Source organism: Alligator mississippiensis, chromosome 1 (genome assembly GCF_030867095.1).
Source record: "Alligator mississippiensis isolate rAllMis1 chromosome 1, rAllMis1, whole genome shotgun sequence".
In the NCBI taxonomy this organism is placed as follows: domain Eukaryota; kingdom Metazoa; phylum Chordata; order Crocodylia; family Alligatoridae; genus Alligator; species Alligator mississippiensis.
The window spans coordinates 349716194-349735184 of record NC_081824.1 but is presented as its reverse complement, the minus strand read 5'-3'; the positions used below and the strand labels follow the sequence as shown (position 1 = coordinate 349735184).

The 18991-nt window shown below is 43.5% G+C and overlaps 1 protein-coding gene across 8 annotated transcripts in view; it reads right to left on the bottom strand.

The window, feature by feature from the left end:
- CCDC138 (coiled-coil domain containing 138) overlaps nucleotides 1-18991 on the bottom strand; it is a 120957-nt gene that overhangs the window by 34783 nt on the left and 67183 nt on the right. For 5 of the 8 annotated variants that reach the window (XM_059721041.1, XM_059721040.1, XM_059721038.1 and 2 more), the window contains exons 15-17: nucleotides 14661-14893; nucleotides 14017-14088; nucleotides 9715-9878 (exon numbers count right to left, since the gene is read on the bottom strand). In XM_059721041.1, coding sequence (XP_059577024.1) covers nucleotides 14848-14893 — 46 coding nt within the window. In that variant the 3' untranslated portion in view covers nucleotides 9715-9878; nucleotides 14017-14088; nucleotides 14661-14847. The remainder of the gene's footprint in view (nucleotides 1-9714; nucleotides 9879-14016; nucleotides 14089-14660; nucleotides 14894-18991) is intronic. The other 3 variants (XM_059721039.1, XM_059721042.1, XM_059721043.1) reach the window with 3 other exon arrangements.

Sequence of the window (18991 nt, the reverse complement as noted above, 5' to 3'; positions counted from 1 at the left end):
GGAACTCCAACTAGCTAAAAATATCAAAGATAATAAAAAGTCCTTTTTTAGGTATGTGGGAAGCTGTAGGAAAAGCAAGGGCAACATTGGACCCCTGCTAAACCAGATGGGACAACTGACAACCAATGCCCATGAAAAAGCAAACTTGCTAAATGGGTACTTTGAGTCAGTCTTTCATCAGTCCCATGGGATGCCCCTGCCCACTGTGGGTCAGGGAGGCCCGGTTGAGGGAGATTCCATACCCTCCATTGAAGCTGACCTCATGAAGGAACACCTTGAGAGGCTGGATACCTTCAAGTCAGCCGGCCCTGACGGTTTACACCCAAGGAGCTGGCAAGCATCATAGCTCAGCCCCTGGCACGGATCTTTGAGAGCTCTTGGTGCTCTGGTGAAGTGCCCGAAGATTGGAAGAAGGCCAATGTGGTGCCCATCTTCAAGAAAGGGAGGAAAGAAGATCTGGCAAACTACAGGTCCATCAGCCTGACCTCTATCCTGGGGAAGGTCTTGGAAAAGATTATCAAAGAGGCCACCCTTAACAGACTAGCTGACAGCAATATCCTGAGGGATACCCAGCATGAGTTTGTTGCGGGTAGGTCTTGCTTGACCAATCTCATTTGCTTTTACGACCAGATGACCTATCACCTGGACAAGGGGGAAGAGATTGATGTCGTATATCTTGACTTTAAAAATGCCTTCGATCTGGTATCCCATGATCACCTCTTGGCAAAATTGGCTAACTGCGGCCTCGACCTCACCATGATCTGCTGGCTGGGGAATTGGCTCTGCGGTAGGACCCAGAGGGTGGTGGTGGACGGAAGCCAATCATCTTGGTGTGCAGTCACCAGTGGGGTCCCTCAAGGCTCTGTCCTAGGGCCTATACTGTTTAACATCTTCATCAGTGATGTGGACATTGGCGTCAGAAGCGGACTGGCCAAGTTTGCTGATGCTACCAAACTCTGGGGTAAAGCATCCACACCTGAGGACAGGAGGGTGATCCAGGAAGATCTTGACAGGCTCATGAAATGAACACCATCATGTTCTCATCTGCTCAACACTGAAAAATGCAAGGTTCTCCACCTTGGGAGGAAAAAACCTGCAGCATGCTTATAAGCTCGGCAGTGCTACACTGGTTAGCACTACAGATGAAAGGGACTTGGGGGTCATGATTGACCACAAGATGAACATGAGCCTTCAATGTGATGCTGCGGCTAGTAAAACAAGTAAAACGCTGGCTTGAATCCATAGATGCTTCTCAAGCAAATCCCAGGACGTCATTCTCCCCTTGTACTTGGCCTTGGTAAGGCCGCAGCTGGAGTACTGCGTACAGTTTTGGGCTCCACAATTCAAAAAAGATGTGAAGAAGCTTGAGAGAGTCCAGAGGAGAACCACGCACATGATCAGAGGTCATGAAAACAGACCTTATGATGAGAGGCTGAGAGCCATGGGACTCTTCAGCCTAAAAAAGCGCAGGCTCAGGGGTGATCTGGTGGCCACCTATAAGTTTATCAGGGGTGCTCATCAGGATCTGGGGGAAATGTCTGTTCACCAGAGCGCCCCAAGGGATGACAAGATCGAATGGTCACAAACTCCGCCGCAACTGATTCAGGCTGAACATAAGGAAGAACTTCTTTACTGTCTGAGCCCCCAAGGTTTGGAATAGACTGCCGCCAGAGGCGGTTCAAGCACCTACTTTGAACGCCTTCAAGACACATTTGGATGCTTATCTTGCTGGGATCCTATGATTCCTGCTGACTTCCTGCCCATGGGACAGGGGGCTGGACTCGATGATCCTCCAGGGTCCCTTCCAGCCCAAATGTCTATGAAATCTATGAAATTAAGAATTCAGGAGTTCCTAGTTCACAACCCTGTTCTTGAACCACCAAACTACATTTCTTTTATATTAAAATTTAACTTCAGACTTCTGGGATAAAGCAAATATCCCCACAGAGAAAACTCTTAGATGAGGGGTTTTCAGTCTTTTTGGATCAGTGTACCCCTGGCAGCCAGACACAGAGCTGGGGGAAGGGAGGGTAGCACGTGGCTGAATGCAGAGTGCCAACAGCTACCGCATGCAAGCTTCCCCCACCCCTGGTGGGGTGGCACCTGCACAGCAGTGAGGAATAGTGTGTGGCGGCGCTCTGTCCCTGGCTGCCCACACATATCCCCTAGGACCTTCTCAAGTACCCCATCTTAGATTTTATGGCTTGAAAATGGCAGATGACCCTTCTCTTATTTTTGGGCAATGGTTACCACTTGCTATAACTGTGTGAAAGAAACTATGGAAAAGCACTCCAAAAAATAAAGCAGAATCTTCAGACTGCATTAATCTGAATCCAGTGGAGGAGGAAGCTGTAAACCCACAGATAGTTTCATACAATTTTTGGTTGGGGGTTTGCAGGATATGTTATTAATTAATTATTTCAAACAACTTCTAATTAATTTGTGGAACTCATTGCTACAGAATGTTGTAGAGGCTTATAAATTTAACCACCTCCAAAAGAGGATTGGCCAAATTCAAGGTGCAACCTTAAAATTAGGAATGGTATAGCAGAGGAGCGGCAGGGGATGCTTCAGTCTGGATATGTTCTGCTTAAATACTCTTGCACTTAGCATCCATTCTTTACTACTTTGAGAGACAGGGCTAGATGGATCTATGGTCTAACCCAGTATGCCATTTCTTATGAGGGTTGTTTTTTCCCACTGCTGTTTTCTCTTTTTCAGCATATCCTTGAATCCACACAGTTGGGCAGTCACTCTTTCTGTTGCTGCACTTTATCATCCAACAGTATTAGTAGGTAGTGTCTTCCCTTGCTTTCCTCTGACTTTTATTTTCATTTTCATCTATATGAATCCAGGCAACTTCATTCCTATTTTTTTTTTAATCTCCCAGGCATATTTATACTGTCTATTGTCTACATATTTTATGGCACTTTCAGAAAGCAGAGCAAAGGATATTATATAAGTAATTCATCACTCAATTATACAAGGACAATTTCATAACTTTATAGTAAACAGTTCTTCAAGATGTACTGCTGATTCCTGGTATCAGTCAAAAATGGGATTGAAGCGAAGCCACTGTGGTGAGGCCAAAGAATGCCTGAAATGACTGGGGTTTTCTTTAGAGCTTACTGAGAGCGACAGAGAGACACAGAAGATGGTACCAGAACATCAATGCCCAAGTCTCTATGAGCTTCAGCTACATTTGTACTGGGCTATGAAGTCTCTGAGCCTCTAGAAGCTGCAGTGGTGCCCTCACTTTGACAACAAAGACATCTGCTCTCAGACAAAAATACAAGTAAACTGATTAACAAAAAGAAAAAGGTCAGAGGGATATAATATTCCAGATGGGAATAAATACAGTAGAAACAGAAGAGGGCTAGAAGCTCTAAAAGGACTTCAACAAGAGTTGTAGGTCCCAGATTATAAATGAACAGAATGCTCTGTTCTCAAGCTAATAGCAGCTAAAGAATTGAGACCAAGGAAACACGCACTTTCCTTTGTCCATTCATGATGACAAAGGGCAGAGCTATGATGTGCTCTACTGGTATAGCTAAGACAAAGAGACTCCAAGCTTAAGTGCAACTTGAGAAGATGTGGAAGTCAGGCAAGGTCCCAGATGACTGGAAAAAGACAAATATAGCTCCCATCTTTAAGAAAGGGAAAGAGGAGGATCTGGGGAACTACAGACCAGTCAGCTTGACCTTGATACCTGGGAAGATCATAGAGTTTGTCCTCAACAAATCTACTACGAAGCACCTAGAGGAAAAGATGATGATTAGGAGAGATGGAAGCTGGGAGGGAAATAGAACCCCTGCAGTATCTACTGGTTCAGTCACAGTTAGCATTAGTAATCAGTCCACATAATTGTTATATAGTATTGTAACCACATATACCGGTACATAGTTACATCAAATAATATGGTTATATCAAACAATAAGAAAGTAACTGAAGTAGAAATGGAAAAGGTGATTAGGATAAATTATTTACATTGAGGATTTCCACTTAGTAATTTAAATGGCCATGATTTAAATCAATCCATGAATTTTAAACAGACCTCCACACCATCCACTTTTATACTACTAAACACACTGCTAGATCCATCATCTATAGCTAAGGTTGTAAGCTCTATGTTACAATGACAGCTCTATGTTACAACTATACCTTCTCTGATCCAACTGACCAGAATGTACACATTAAGGATATGGTGTCTGGATTCCCTAAATTTACAATACAATCCTAAAACCATAGCCTCTCAATCAGAAACCACACTCAGACTCGGCTCCAACCTGGTACAATGCCAACCTCATGATAATGACAACAGTATCCCTCTGCTTGTTCCATACAGCCTCCAGATTAAAGACCTTGGACACATTGTTAATAACCCCCCAACCCCTCCTGCAAAATGATGACCATTGCAAGATAGCCATAACAGACAAACTTGTCCTGGCTTACAGGCAGCCCCCCAACCTCAAACGGTGTCTCCAGCAACAGACCACCTAACTCCTGTTCTCAATGAAGCATCAGGCCTTGCAACAGATCTAGATACCAGCTGTGCCTTCCATGTTATTGGGCTAAATTGCATAGATTGTAGCATCTAAGTTTCATTCTCCTTGTCCTCTACCAACATCACATACAACATCACCTGCTTACAGTGCCTCTCTGCTGTCTACATTAGACAGCTGGAGCAATCTTATGTTGAAGAATGGACACCATCAATCTGACATCAAGTCTAGAAATACACAAAAGCCTAGGGAAGAGTATTTTAACCTCCCTAGACATTCCATCACTGGCCTCAGAATTGCTGTTCTGAAGCAACAAAACTTTAAAAACCAACTTGAATGCCAAATTGTGGAAGAAGAAATCCTCTGTTAAGTGTGGTCTCAACAGAGACTATGGATTGTTATAACATGGCCTGGATTAGCTTTTATGACCCCTATGTTCCTACTAGTTTACTATTTTGTTTTTCACTTCAACCCACTTTTGCTTCTCTCAGCACTGCCGCTTTACTTTCCTCCCCTTTTCCCTTTCCTTTGTATTTAAATCAGTCTTTCTATTTGAACCCCTGCTCCTTGGAAGTCCTTTTATAGCATCTGAGGAAGTGATCTGTTGCTTACAAAAGCTATTGCATCTCTGAATTAATTAGTTTATGGACACGTCTACGTGAGACATGTTAATGTGAATTAGCCTAATTTAATGCACATTACGGGTGTGCTTCTATACGTGTATACCCTTACTGCACATTAAAAATGACTAACTGTACCTAAATTTGATACTGGTAAATGCCAGCAGGCTTCTGTGGGCTAGGCAACAGCACAGCACAGTGGCTGACCTGCAGGGAGAGATGGGGGAGTAGGGTCTGGAGCCACAGAAGCAGGTGCTGCCAGCAGCTTGGCCTGTCCCACCCTGGGAAGGGAGTGGGGAAGGCAGGCTGCCTCCAGCCAGCACCCAGTGAGCCACCAGCCTCAGGAGAGGGGAGCATGCAAGAACAGGGGGCTTGGGTGGCAGCCACCTGGGCCTGCCTGGCCAACTTACCATGGTTCCTGGGCACCCATGTACAGCAGACCCCTGATCTGAGGCTGGGCAGCACACAGCCCCTGGTGCACTGCATCGTATCTCTGAAAAGTTGCAAACTCTCACAAAAGGCTTCTGTCTCTTGCCTCTGCAGGGCCAACATCTGGACATGGGGGAGAGGCCACCGGCCCTAGGGGGGATGTGGACTCTGGGTTGCCACCACCCACTGCTGGAGCAACTCGGATGTGCTGGTTGTGCAAGTGGCACACCAGGGATTGGGCCCTCATACTCCAGTGGTTGGTGGTGGTGTGGAGGAGCACAATGCACAGGAGCAGGCCTGGTGGGCAGAGGAAGTTGCCTAGGTGGAGGCTTTGGATCGGGCACACTGGGACCACTGGGCTCAAATGGAAGACCTGGAGTGGGAGCACCTGAAGCAGCTCCAGCAACAAGGCGGTGTTGACCAGTAGGCCATGGACACCCCCTGGCCCTGGTGATCATGTACATATCCCTCACTGCCCGGTCCCCGCCAAAGGCCCCACAGGGTCCCTGGGGCCCACCCACTTCCCCACAGCAGGTCCCTGCCTGGCCCTGAGAGGAGGTCCTGTCACCACCCACCTGGGCCAGGGGGTCTGGCCCAGGTGCCTCCACCCTGGACCTGTCACCACCCACCTGTCACCACCTGCCTGGGCCCAGACCTGCCACTCTCCCCTGCACCACACAGCTGAAGACCTGACTACGCATGAGGCCGCCACCTGCTGGGGTTGCCACAGCCCCTAGACCCATGGAGGAACATCTAGGGGCTGGGGTGCTGGGCACCTTCCCCAGGGCTCTGCCCCCTAGGCTACCCCCTCAGGACCCCCACTCTAGGCTTGAAGACCAAAATTATTGTAAATAGTTTCCCACTTGTATAAGGTTTCCCACCTGTATATAGTTTCTTACTTGTAACCAGGTTTTTTTATTGTTGGTGAATGGGAAGGTGGTGGAGGGGCACTGTTGGTTGAGGGGGAAGAGGGTTCTGTTTGCAGAGAGAAGAGGGAGGAGGGATGGGGGGTGTGTTGTGAGGTTAATAAAGTTTTTTGTTTCACCCATGTGAATGTCCTGAGAGTGGTGCTGGGGGATGCACAGCTCTCCTGGGGCCTGGGTGGGAGGGGCCTGCTGGAACCAGCAGGGCCAGCACCATGGCCAGCAAGAGCATGAGGCACTGGTTTTCTCTGGCAGGGATCAGGCTGAAGCAGTGGGGTGCTGGGCATTAGTGGCAGGAGCAGGGTTGGGGCAGGGGCTGGAGCAGCCCTGGTGTGGGGGGGGCAGGGGGGGCAAGAGAGAGCTGCTACGTGCTGCCCCTGTGTTGGGCACATGGCTCCTGGGCAGAGAAGGAGTTGGGCAGGGATCAGAGTTTCTAAGATGGCTGCCAAGTGCTGGCAGCTGGGTGTGGCTTCAACATGACTGCCAAGTGCTAGAGTTCCTCGCGGAGGCTGGAGCTCCCCTGGTGGCCACAGGGGCACATGGCAGGACTGGAGGGACTTGGGACTAACTTTAGTTTCAAGTCCTTGCACGTGTAGACACCTACCAAAAATTGCTTAATGCACATTAAATTTAGTCGCACTTATTTACATGTGTAGATGTACCCTGTAAGGTGCAATTCTACCCCTGCCTTCTGTCAGAATTTTTTACTGTTTTTTTCCCCAATAATGGATAAAACTAAACCAACACACCTCTGTCAACTTACTAATAACACTCAATATTCTCTCTCAAAAAAGCTTAAGTTCCCAATAGTCAACTGGGAAGCACCTTCCTGGAAATCTGTTATACTCTATTTCTAGAGTAAAAGGGTTCAAATATTATTTTTAAAGTATTCGTAGCATTACAGGTTTCCCTCGCTTTATGCTGTACTTGCGTTCCTGGAAAACGGTACATAACTCAAATTCACATAAAGGGAACTCACTTTACAGTGTAGCAATTAGGGATACATTCCAAGACCCCGACTGTACTGATCCCCAGACCCATTTCTATCACTTTTACAAGACAATTTTGGGGCTCACCAACACCAGACAGCACACACAAGCACAGGGCACTATCATAATGGGGATGGCAACAATAGAAACATGTGTCACAGACAACAAGCAAGGAGCACAGATCCACACAGGAGACTATATTTTGGTGTGCATCCACAATGCACTGCAGAAAGCAGCCGACTGTGGGCTTCCACCACACCAATCACATAAGAGTGAATTTACCTTGCATATAACAAATTTTTGGCATAATAAGGGTCATCACATAAGAGTGAATTTGCACATACAGAACCCGCATAAAGCGAGGGAAACCTGTACTGGATAAGTAATACATTTTAATTCAAAATCTATGAGATATAGTCTAGTATTTATAAACAAAGCCAAATTGTGTAAAGCAGGATTCTGCCAGAAACTTTATTTTAAACTCAGTCAGTCCTATGAATGAACTCTAGCCTGATACTATTTAGTCATTACTCTATTACTTGAAAAATAACAAATGTAATGGTACCACTAAGATACATGTGTTACAAAATGGTAATATACACAACATAACTACTATAAATACCTGCAAGAAAAATGAAAGAACAATATTTTTTTAATTAAAAATATTTCTAGGGAAAAGGTAATTCCTCTAAAATAATATTTGAACTGCTTAATTTTAAATGTTTAAGTGCTTTCAGTTCCCTCTTCTTGCTTGCATCCCCAAACCAAGGACAGTATTTCATGGGGTCAGACATGGTCTTTGGGTAGCAAAGCTGGTCAACTACATGCCTAAATGGGCCTTGGGGAGAATTTAAGCACTGTAAGTCTGAAAAAGCAGTCCAGGTCAACCGAGTTCCAGTAGCTGCAAACTGCTTAAGTGTCTTGAAAAGGGAGATATGAAGATGGTAATTGTTACTGGGGGTTTGGCTATTTTGAATATGGATAGAGATTTGGGGGTAAATGGAACAGGTAAGGAGCTCCTAGCTCTATACAGTAAGACAACATACACACGATCTCATCACGCAATAACATAGCACGCAGTCGGGCTGTGTGAAATTTCGCCAGCGGTTTCGTTTTGACACTGTTTCGACTAATTTCGAGGTCGAAGCAGCAAAATTGGAACAAAACAAAGGCTGTTGAAATAGCCTTAAAACAAAACAAGGCTAGTCGAAACATTTCAAAAGTCGAAACGTTTGGACCATAGGCTGGGGGTGGGAAGTCAGTCCAGCTGAGCTGCTTTCCCATCCCCTGTGCTAGATTGCGCTGAGGATGGAAGGCAGCCCAGCTGGGCTGCCTCCCACCCCCAGCGCAATCTAGCACAGGGGATGGGAAAGCAGCTCAGCTGGACTGCCTCCCACCCTGACATGACCTAGTGCAGAGTGATGGGAAAGCATCCCAGCTGGGCTGCCGCCCACTCCTGGCACAATCTAGTGTGGGGGGGGATGGGAAAGCAGCCCAGCTGGGCAGCCTCCTGCCCCTGGCATGATCTAGTGTGGGGGATGGGGCAGCAGCCCACCTGGGCTGCCTCCGGTCCCCAGTGCGATCTAGTGCAGGGGATGGGAAGTCAGGCCAGCTGGGCTGACTCCCCATCCCCAGTGAAACTGCAACAGCATTGAAACAGCCTTTCTGTTTCAATGGAACAGAACAGAACAGCTGCTTCAAACTGAAATGAAATTTAAAATGGAACGATGTTCCGTCGAACCGTTGAAACTCAAAGTGAAATGGAATGGTGCCATTTCACACAGCCCGAGCAGGCAGCATTTACCACTGAAGCTCCCTTCTGTAGTATTTTCAAGCTGGCTGCTGATAGAGCTCTCCTCTACAAAATTTTTAGGATAGCTGTCTGCACAGGTTTCCTGTGTAATATTTAAGATGTCAAAGTTATACTAGTCACTGCTGTCCTGACAAATCTCTTCCTGGTCAGACTCCATGGTGTTTGTACAGTCAAGGGAACATTCAGTGGGTTTTGGGGGACTGGCCACACTGGGTTCTTTGGGCTCTTCCGGGACAACTATCCACCACATCATGCTCGGCTTTGGTACTGACACTGCTTGCAAAAATACAATCCAGTCTCTTAGGCTGGTAGTAGGAACATTTACCAGAGGATCTTTTCAGACCCTTGCCAAAGGGACTTCTGGCGAAGCTCTTTTGCTTTGATCTGGTACTGGCACCAATTCCAAGAGAATATTCTCTTCATTTGTTCCAATATTACCTTGAAGATGTCTGAATTCCAGTGATTCATCTCCAGGTTGGACTGAAGATACAGCTCCACAAAGATGCAATCAATTCTGAAACTCCTGAAGGGATCCAGGAAGAAGTACAGAGGTTTGAGAGCCAGGGGAGCACAGCATGGCTGCATGCTACCTGGTATGCCAGCTGTATGAAAAGCACAGGGATAGTTAGGAATGAATCTATACAAACTCTAAAAAGGAAACAAATACATTGAGCAGCCTCAATTCCAAAGAAGCTTAACATGACCTCAGATGCCCCAAAAATCAGTGTGTGGATGTAGGACCCTTTAATGTGTGCCAATTATAAAGTCGGTCCAATCCAGCACTGCTAAAGGCACCATAGCTATGACTCAGCATTAAAAGCTATATTATTTTCCTTCCTTCAACCTAGGCTTACTATCTCCAAGTATCCCCTGACCAGAAAACAAACCAGCACACTTCCCCAGTTACACTAATACCACTGTTATGCAGCCTATCCAGAATAGGGTCATACCTCCAGCTAGTAAATTCTGAACAATACCACTTTTCTAAAAACCTTGTTCACATACTCAGATTTGCACTGTATATTACTGAAATAGTAGCTTGTTTCCCATTTCATACAATAATTGGTTGGTGCCTATAAAAGATAAAATAATAGATTAAATTCAGTTCTGGCATAAGCAGGCATAATATCCATTGGACTCGATTAAAGGTGTATCCACTTGTGCCAGGGCTAAATTTTATCTAAGTCCTGTCCCCATTTCAGCAGTAACTCTTTCCATTCACTGGAATGGATTTCATTCCATTCACTAATAATCAGACTCACTCCAGATGTTTAATTATCATTGACTCTAAATAAACCACAGCCTGCTTTGAAAAATTATAAACAAATTTACACACACCTACCTAATAGGGTAGGTTGATGCCTATGAAAACTCATGCCTCTGAACCATAGTTTCTAAAGTGCCAACCTGCCCTACCTTTTATACAAATTTTAAATCCCTTGTGTTATTCATTATAGTAATGGGTGCTCTTCCATGTTCACTTGTTTATTATTTTAACCCACAGATTCAAGGAGGTTGAAAACATCTCATAACAGTTGACTGTAAAATGCAGAAGTGTCCATTGAGCAAAGGAAGCTGCAAGCCAGCTAATAGTAAACAGCTTTGTAGAAGGTTGCCTCTTCTATTAGTAATCAGCTAGTCATAGAATCATAGCAAAAACAGGGTTGGAAGGGGCTTCACGAGGATCATCTTTAGATCAGCCCTCAGCTCAGTACAAGAATCATTCCTGGCTAAACCATCCCAGCCAGGTGTCTGTCCAACCTGATCTTGAAAATTTCCACACATTTGTCCACATCTTACGTGAAGTGTAGGTCCAAAAACTGGATCCAATACTGAAGACAGCAGAAGAATCGTTTCCCTTGATTTGCAAGTGATGTTCCTGTTAATACAACCCAGTCTACTGGTGGCCCTCTTTGCAACAAGAGCACAAACTGTTGGCTCATCTTCAGTTTATGGTATACTGTAATCCTTAGGTCCTTCTCTGCAATATTGCAGTCCAGCCACTCATTCTCCAGTCTGTATTTGTGCATGCAATTATTCTGTTCCAAGTGCAGGACTTTATACTTATTCTTGTTGAATCTCATCTGATTCATCAAGAATAAGTATCAGTTAAGTAAAGTATCCACCCCTGCAGTACTCTCATACAATCTGCATTTCTGTATACAGTCATAGCTACATGCTGTTTTTGCTTTTTGTGTTCTCTCCAGGGCAAACTAGCAGCCTTGTTTTTCACATATGGAAGACCACTGTGCCCATTAATGGTAAGTGTATGGATTAAGTTTCTTTCTTCTCTCAAGGGTTACGGTATTTGTGGGGGCAGGAAATAATTCTCCTACACATGGTTAATGTTCCAGCCAACGTATCAATTGTAACAGGCCTCAGCCTCACTGTGGCCTTGTGCGCTCTCTAGCAACCCACTGAGACTTGTTAGGCACTTTGACTTCCCAGTTGGTTACCTCCCTTGCTCTCACCTGCCATGTCTTTATTGATAATTCAGGGAGGTAAATTTGGGAAGTAGCCCTCAGTCAGTGAAGTGAAACCTTCATTACCTATCTCCTCCCTACTCATCACAGTGTTATCCTTTTGTCTGGCTCAATCAGCATCTAGAGTTAATGACCCTGCCAACAGCTGCCTGTTGGCCTCCCAGGTTTTCTCCAGTCCTGAGGCCTCATTAGACCCAATCAGGCAGGGGCTCGTAGTCTAGTTCCAGGGACTTTCCATGTCTAAAAGCAGTTCTAGCTCTTTAACAAGATCATAAGCAGTCTTAAGACCTTGACAAACTGACCCCAAAATGTCAAGAAATAGGATGATGCATAGAACTGATATGCCACAGGCCTGTTTATAGCAGCCTCCACTCTCAATCTGCTTAAAGCATCCTACTACCTGCATCTCCAGTCACTCAAATCTTGGGGCCTGAAAGCTAGCTCTCAGAAAGCCCTGGGACCAGTAGCCTACAATAAGCTTCACACACAGGACTGGGAGACCCCAACCCACCTGCCACACAGGGCTGGGAGCCCTTAAAATCAGCTTCTCCACACACAGGGCTGGAGGTCCCCACAGTAATGCTAACAACATCACAGCAAAGGGGCCTCCCCTTTATGCATGCCCCTTTTTGCCCACTGGTTCTCACAGCCATAGCTTGTAGCAGGTTTCTCTTACAGTTTATATCCTATATGGGCACAGTCCTTTGTAGGGATCTCCTCTTTGCACTGTGGTCTAGACTTCCCCTCTCTGCCAAGAAGCTTAGTTTATAAAGCCCTGGGCTCCATCCAGCCTGGCCATAAAAGTCTGCCTCTTCAAGGGGCTTCTTCCCTTTCCCTGGCATGTTTGTCCTCTGTTAATCATGGAGCTTCTTGTTACATCTCTCAACATCCCCTCCAAGCCTGCAATCCCTCTCCTTCAGAGGGGCTGCAGCTGTCATCCCCTTCCCTCCCCCCAAAAAGACCCATGTGTTAATCCTCCCCCAACAAACACAATGCAAAGAACCCTAACAAAAAATAAAAGAAAAAAGAAAGATCCTCTTGTCCCCACCTTGATCGCTGCTGAAGGGCAAAACCAAAAGGTGCCCTTTAGAATGCCATTATCTCATCATAGTATCATAGTACTTAGGGTTGGAAGGGGCCTAAACAGATCATCAGGTCTGACCCCCTGACCCGGACAGGAATGGGTGTTGGGATTATATCACCCCAGCCAAATATCTGTCCAACCTTCTCTTGAAGACCCCCAAGGTAGGAGACAGTACCACCTCACTTGGGAGCTTATTGCAGAGCCTGGCAGCCCTAACTTTAAAGTAATGTCTCCTGATGTCCAGCCTGAACCTTCTCTCTAACAATTTGTGGCCGTTATTCCAATTTTTGTTCCGTTATTCCAATTTGTGGCTGTTATTCCTAATCATCCATATACCATCTCATGCTAACCAGTGAATTCCTTTACCGGTCTTGAACAGAGTAAAGGACCAAATTTAACATTGCAAAATATTTTGGATTTTTCATTTCTTACACTCTTTATATGATTAAGGTTAGCCATCCATGTATCCAATAAACAATTGTCAAAGCATTAGGCAGCCAGCAAGAATATCTGGATGATTCTGATGAAACACTTGTAAAACTCTAGGAATTCCTTTTTCTGGCATGATTCTGTTCTTCTTGTTATCTGTCATTTCACTTGTTACATCTGGAATGCAGAGAAGCAGTTCTTTGGATATACAGGGAAGAGGTTTCCACTCTTTACTTACTTTTGTTTTTGGAGAATGGGGAAAACTGCCATGGTTCAAAGTATCAGTGGGTGCATCCACACGAGATGCCCACTGAACAGTAACCTGCATTACTGCATAGTAACATCCTGGCATGGTTGTCTAGTGATGCTTACTGCACAGTAGCTCATTACTTTTGTGCAGTAGTTCATTACTACTGTGCAGTAGCATCACATCACGCTTTGTGCCCGGTGATACTACTGTGCAGTAGTAACGAGCTACTGCACAGTAAGCGTCTCATGTAGACATGGCCAGCATCACCAGACTGGGCCATGCCCCCCATAATACCAGTGCAGTCACATGGTCCTGCATGTGTGCACAATGTGGGGTGAATAAATACTACATTATTTCTAAAAACATAACTTCTACAAGTCATTGCATTATCACAGCACCACCTCTAACAACTAAAAATTAAAGCACCACCATATTTAATAGAAGACATCAAACTTTCAGATACTACCAATCTGGACCAAATTTGAAAATATTACCTGAAGATGAAAAGCTTTGCATAAGTCTGTCAGTCCCTCAAGCCATTCAGTCCTAGGTGACATACTCAGCTTCTAATTAAAGGATATAGTTCAGTTGTGATGTATGAGTTTTGCTTACAGCTTAGTTTTTATTTGATCTGATAAATTAAGCTATATTCAAAAGATGCTGATGCTTACCATGAATGCAAGTTCATAAAAATATTGCCATAGGCATATCTTTAAGCTTTCAGTTTAATTATCTCATTAAAAATCTTTTGCCTTTAATTTACTATTAAGTTCAGTAATATAAAATTTAAAAATAGAACATTTTATCATGTATAGGGAAACTGGTAGGTAACTATGAATTCCATGCCATTATAATAAGGAAGACCTTTGTGAGGGTTACAACTGTGTAGGTAGACTGTGTAATTGTACAAGCTGGGACACATACGAGTTTACTATCTCTGATTTCCCTGCTCTTTTTGAAAAAGCAATGACCCCCCACCCAGAGAAATCTTTTTACAGTATCCATTTATTTTCCTCATATTTTTAACAAATTTCTAATCTGCTGGTCAAGCTTGAATATCTACTTGTCCATATATCAGTAGTAAGTGGGAAGTCTTTTTTGGTAAGTATGGCACATTAAGATTGAAAGAGTTTCTAACCTTGTTGGGAAGAAAATTTTCCAAACATGAACAAATACAGTGCTGTCTTCCTGATTTCCTTAACTGTAGTAGCTCTTAACTTTACCAATGGCAGCAAAGTGAAATTAACCTTATTGAAATCAAAAGTTCTCAGAGTGCGGCGGAGACTTTGGACTCCTGTGCTTCTTGTTTCCCTCTTTTAGGGAATTCAGGATTCTTCCAGGACCTTTCCTCCTGTCAGTCTGGTCTCTCTCCTAGAACACAAACAGAAACTATATTACTTAAAACACAGTTTTGGACATGAATCCCAGCAAGAAACTTATAACCTAACCATGTTGCATCTACCAAATTTCAAAATGGGTAAAAAACACAATAAGCTTTAAGCAAATCAATAGTCCTTTTTGGGACGCTCAATTTTCCTATTAGGGCAAACTTGTTCAATTATTGATGGTGTTTAACAGATGCCTAATTCAAGGACACACACCTAGATAACTGTCCCCCTCTCCTTAACACACTGTACTGCCACTAACGCAACAACAGCTGCATAGCTCAAGACATAGGGCACACCTGAACTGCTTTTGTAAACCCAGACATGCTCCAAACCTAGACAGGAGGTGGCAAGAATACTCCAAGGGTGCTCTCAAGCATGCCAGGGGCAGAGATTTCAAGAGCAGTGTCAAGAGGCTGTATTTAGGATGTACAGAGTGGAAGTAGATGGACAGAGCTTATTTTTGGTGGCAGTCAAGACAGCCAAGCAGACAGCATAGGCCTAGTCGTAATTCAGGGGTGTCAGACTCATGCTGGGTCCCAGGCTGGATTCAGACAGCAGCTATGGTGGAGCCAGTGGCAGTAGAGGCAGTGGCAGTGGCAACAGAACAGCACCTGAGGCAGCAAAGCCAGCAGCTGTGGGCCAAATGGCCACAAGGTGAATTGCAGTGGGCAAAGTGGTGGTGGCCCCAAGCAGCCACAGGGTGAGCAATGCACAGCCCCGCCTTGTGCCCCTGCCACCAAACCATGGCCAATGGGGCCATGGTTTGTGTGGCAGGCCCCACCCCTGCTACCCACAACCGCAAATTCCCTGGCACTCCAGTTGCCTGGCAGCTCAGGGGGAGTGATACCAAATGCAGGACTTGGCTGGTGGGCCTATGTTTGACAGCCCAGCCACAATCTTCTTTTGTGAATGCAACTTAAATTCCTAAGTCAATTGGAAGGACTTTATCTGAAATACATGGATAACTTGGCTAGCTTCCTGTAGATGTAGGGAAAAATGAGCAGACTTTCCAGAAGATTTTACTGATTTGCTTATGTTTTACCCCATACTTTTTTTTTTTTTTTTTTTTTAGCTTAAAACGATTCCCCCTTGATACTTTTTTTTTTTTTTTTTACTTGAGACAACTTCCAATTTCAATACTGTCAAATGGATTCTTCCTATGCTGTAGCACATGTGCACATTACATATGATGTTCATATTATATATAACAATTTTACATATACAAATGCATTCCTTTAGAAGGTACAAATGAAATATGAGTGATATGAGACTAAGAAAGGGTGCCTGGAAGCAGGATTTAAGCTAATTTTATTTTTTTTTACATGGAGAATAATTAATGAAAATATAATGAAAGACACTAGTGTAGCTATTAAAATGCAATACAAGTATGGATAGTGCAAAAAGTAGGCAAGGGAGAAGAAATCAAGATTAATTAAAACAAGGATGGATATGATTTACAAAATAAAGGACCTCACTATGAATGTGAACTACAGCAAGTTAAGGTACAAAATCAACCAAATGGGCAATTGGTTGCTGGTAAGGTAGTGCAAATTAGGCCCTCTTACAAATAAGGCATTTACTTTTGTTTAATGCCTGCTCTAGCAATATGGGAAAGAAGCTAAATCATTACAATCTGACTATAAAAAACAAGGTACAAGTGAAAGTAGTCTCTACCCTACTTGGATTTGTACCTTGTTTCAACACTTCCTTCTGTATATAATGGCAATTTAAACTCTGGTATATCAGAAAAGTGGAAAGTCAAAGAGAATGTCTAGCTTACGTCATCATCATACACATCTCCTACGAAGTTGGACTAGAACAGATCAAATATTGCAATTCATGATTTTTATCCCAAGTTTCTTTAACCTTAGTGCTTTTCTTAATGATCAGATCCTGCACCCACATTATTTTGACGTAATCTAAGTTTTCATTTTTAAAGGAAGTAGCTGGTCCTCATGGTTGCAAATAAAAGTTAAAAAATGTGAACTTTCAGCACTTAAAACAGCAAAAACAAATACACAGAACCTCACCTTTGTGACTTTCATGGCTTTTTTGCAGTTTGACAAATTACTTTTGAATGAATGATAGTGCTAACAAAGCCACATCCTAAACTGAGATATCAGATTTTCTATGGTTTGCCTTCTTTTGACTATCTTCATTAAAAAGTTTTATAGCTTTATCTTTTAATGTCCAAGAGCAATTGCATTTTCAGGGTCCAATTAAAAAATGCATGTGTGTACTCACAGTTCTAATTTTCATATTAATCTACAGCACTGTATACACGTACACAAGAGATTAATATACACTGAAAAAGATTAAAAGGAAACAACTAACTATGCACACAAGAAAAACTGCTAAACTCAGTGTTCAAAATCATGCATAAACTTATACAAATTCAATCTTAAATTACAGCTTTTAGTTCTATTTAACCACATGTTTCTGTGCATCAGGCATTCATATGATTCAGATATTGAATTATGCAAAAATTACTTCCTGTAACGGTTTTATTCTTACATTATATGAATACCAAAAACAAAGTGCACATCAATACATTTCTTCTCTAGACAGTGGATAATATCATTAAATTTTGTGTAGTAGTAGAACATTTGCCATAACCCTTTTAAGAACATGGGTAAATTTAGTTCCATTTCTAAGAAAAAGATTAATTGTGAAGCACTTCAAAGATGCTGGATACTTGACACAAAAATCCCCAAATGAAGAAAATCAAGTTAAACTACACATAAATTCATAACTCAACTCCAGTGACATTATATCTCTTAACACATTGCAGCTAATACAAGATACTATAAAATATGCCATGGCAACAACAATCCTGTATGCTCCAAAACACCATTTAAATACCTCTACCAAATTACCCAAACACAGTTAGGGATGTTCAGTGCAGTGCTTGCTGACCCTGGAAGGGTTTAGTGAAGGCAACGACCAAGACTGTCAGCACTAGGAGAGCAGAATTAACATTCTGTGTGTAACAGCTTCACAAACCAGTTCTGCATATTAATTTCCTATCATGTTTACAAGAGCTTAGGTGGGGCTAGAAAACATAGGCTGAGAAATACATCTGCTAATAAAGAAAATCTTATCTGCCAGATAAGTGGCATATGAAACCTGCTGTATTGCTGGATAAAATCTGGCAGGGAAGCATAACTGCTGATGGAGATAGTTTTATTCAAAGAGTTAATACATCAGCAATTCTTTGCACAAATTTTAATCTATGACAAACAACAGCTAAAAGTCATCCCATTTTTTTCAGAAATATGTGCTGCTTATATTCTGGATAGAACGCATTTACCAAATTTGATGTAATTTGATTTTCTTGTAAAAAGATCAGCAACATTGAAAGGTCAGATTGACAAGGAAAATTTTCTATCACAGGCCAATTTCAAAGATTTCCCAGTAAAAATGTATGAAGCAAAACAAACATTAAAGAAAAACACAGAAAATTCTAAAGGGCAAAAAAGTAACTCTTTGTGGGCACATCTACACGTGCACTGTTACTGTGCCGTAACTTAGGTTATGGCACAGTAACTGAAATTACTGCGCAGTATGGGCACGTGTAGATACATGCACCTCCATACTGCGCAGTAACTATGGTGGACTTACACTGACTTGGGTATAAAATCTGCATGATGCAGGTAGCAAATGCCCAAGTAGTTACTGTGCAGTAAGGCATGGGTAGACACCTTACTGCGCAGTAACCCTGTTTGTGTGGACTGACCTAGGACTAACTTTAGTCCCAAGTTAGTACATACACAGTGTTACTGTGCTGTAACACCTGAATGTGTAGATGCCAGTGTAAAAGCTGCTCACTGCACAGTAAATGCACATGTAGATATGCCCAGTGAAGTGTCACACAGACTGACCAGTGTAACAGGGCGCTTGGGACACCTGTTACTTTAAGAGGTGGAAATGCTGCTGAGAAATTGCAGGCAGCAATTAGGGGACACCTGATCAGAAGGGGGCCAGACTTAGGTGTATATAAGCCTAGGTCCTGAGCTGGGCAGGCAGTCTAGCCCTGGAGACTGATGTGAGAGGAGCTCCTGAGCAGGCTAGAGAGAGAGGA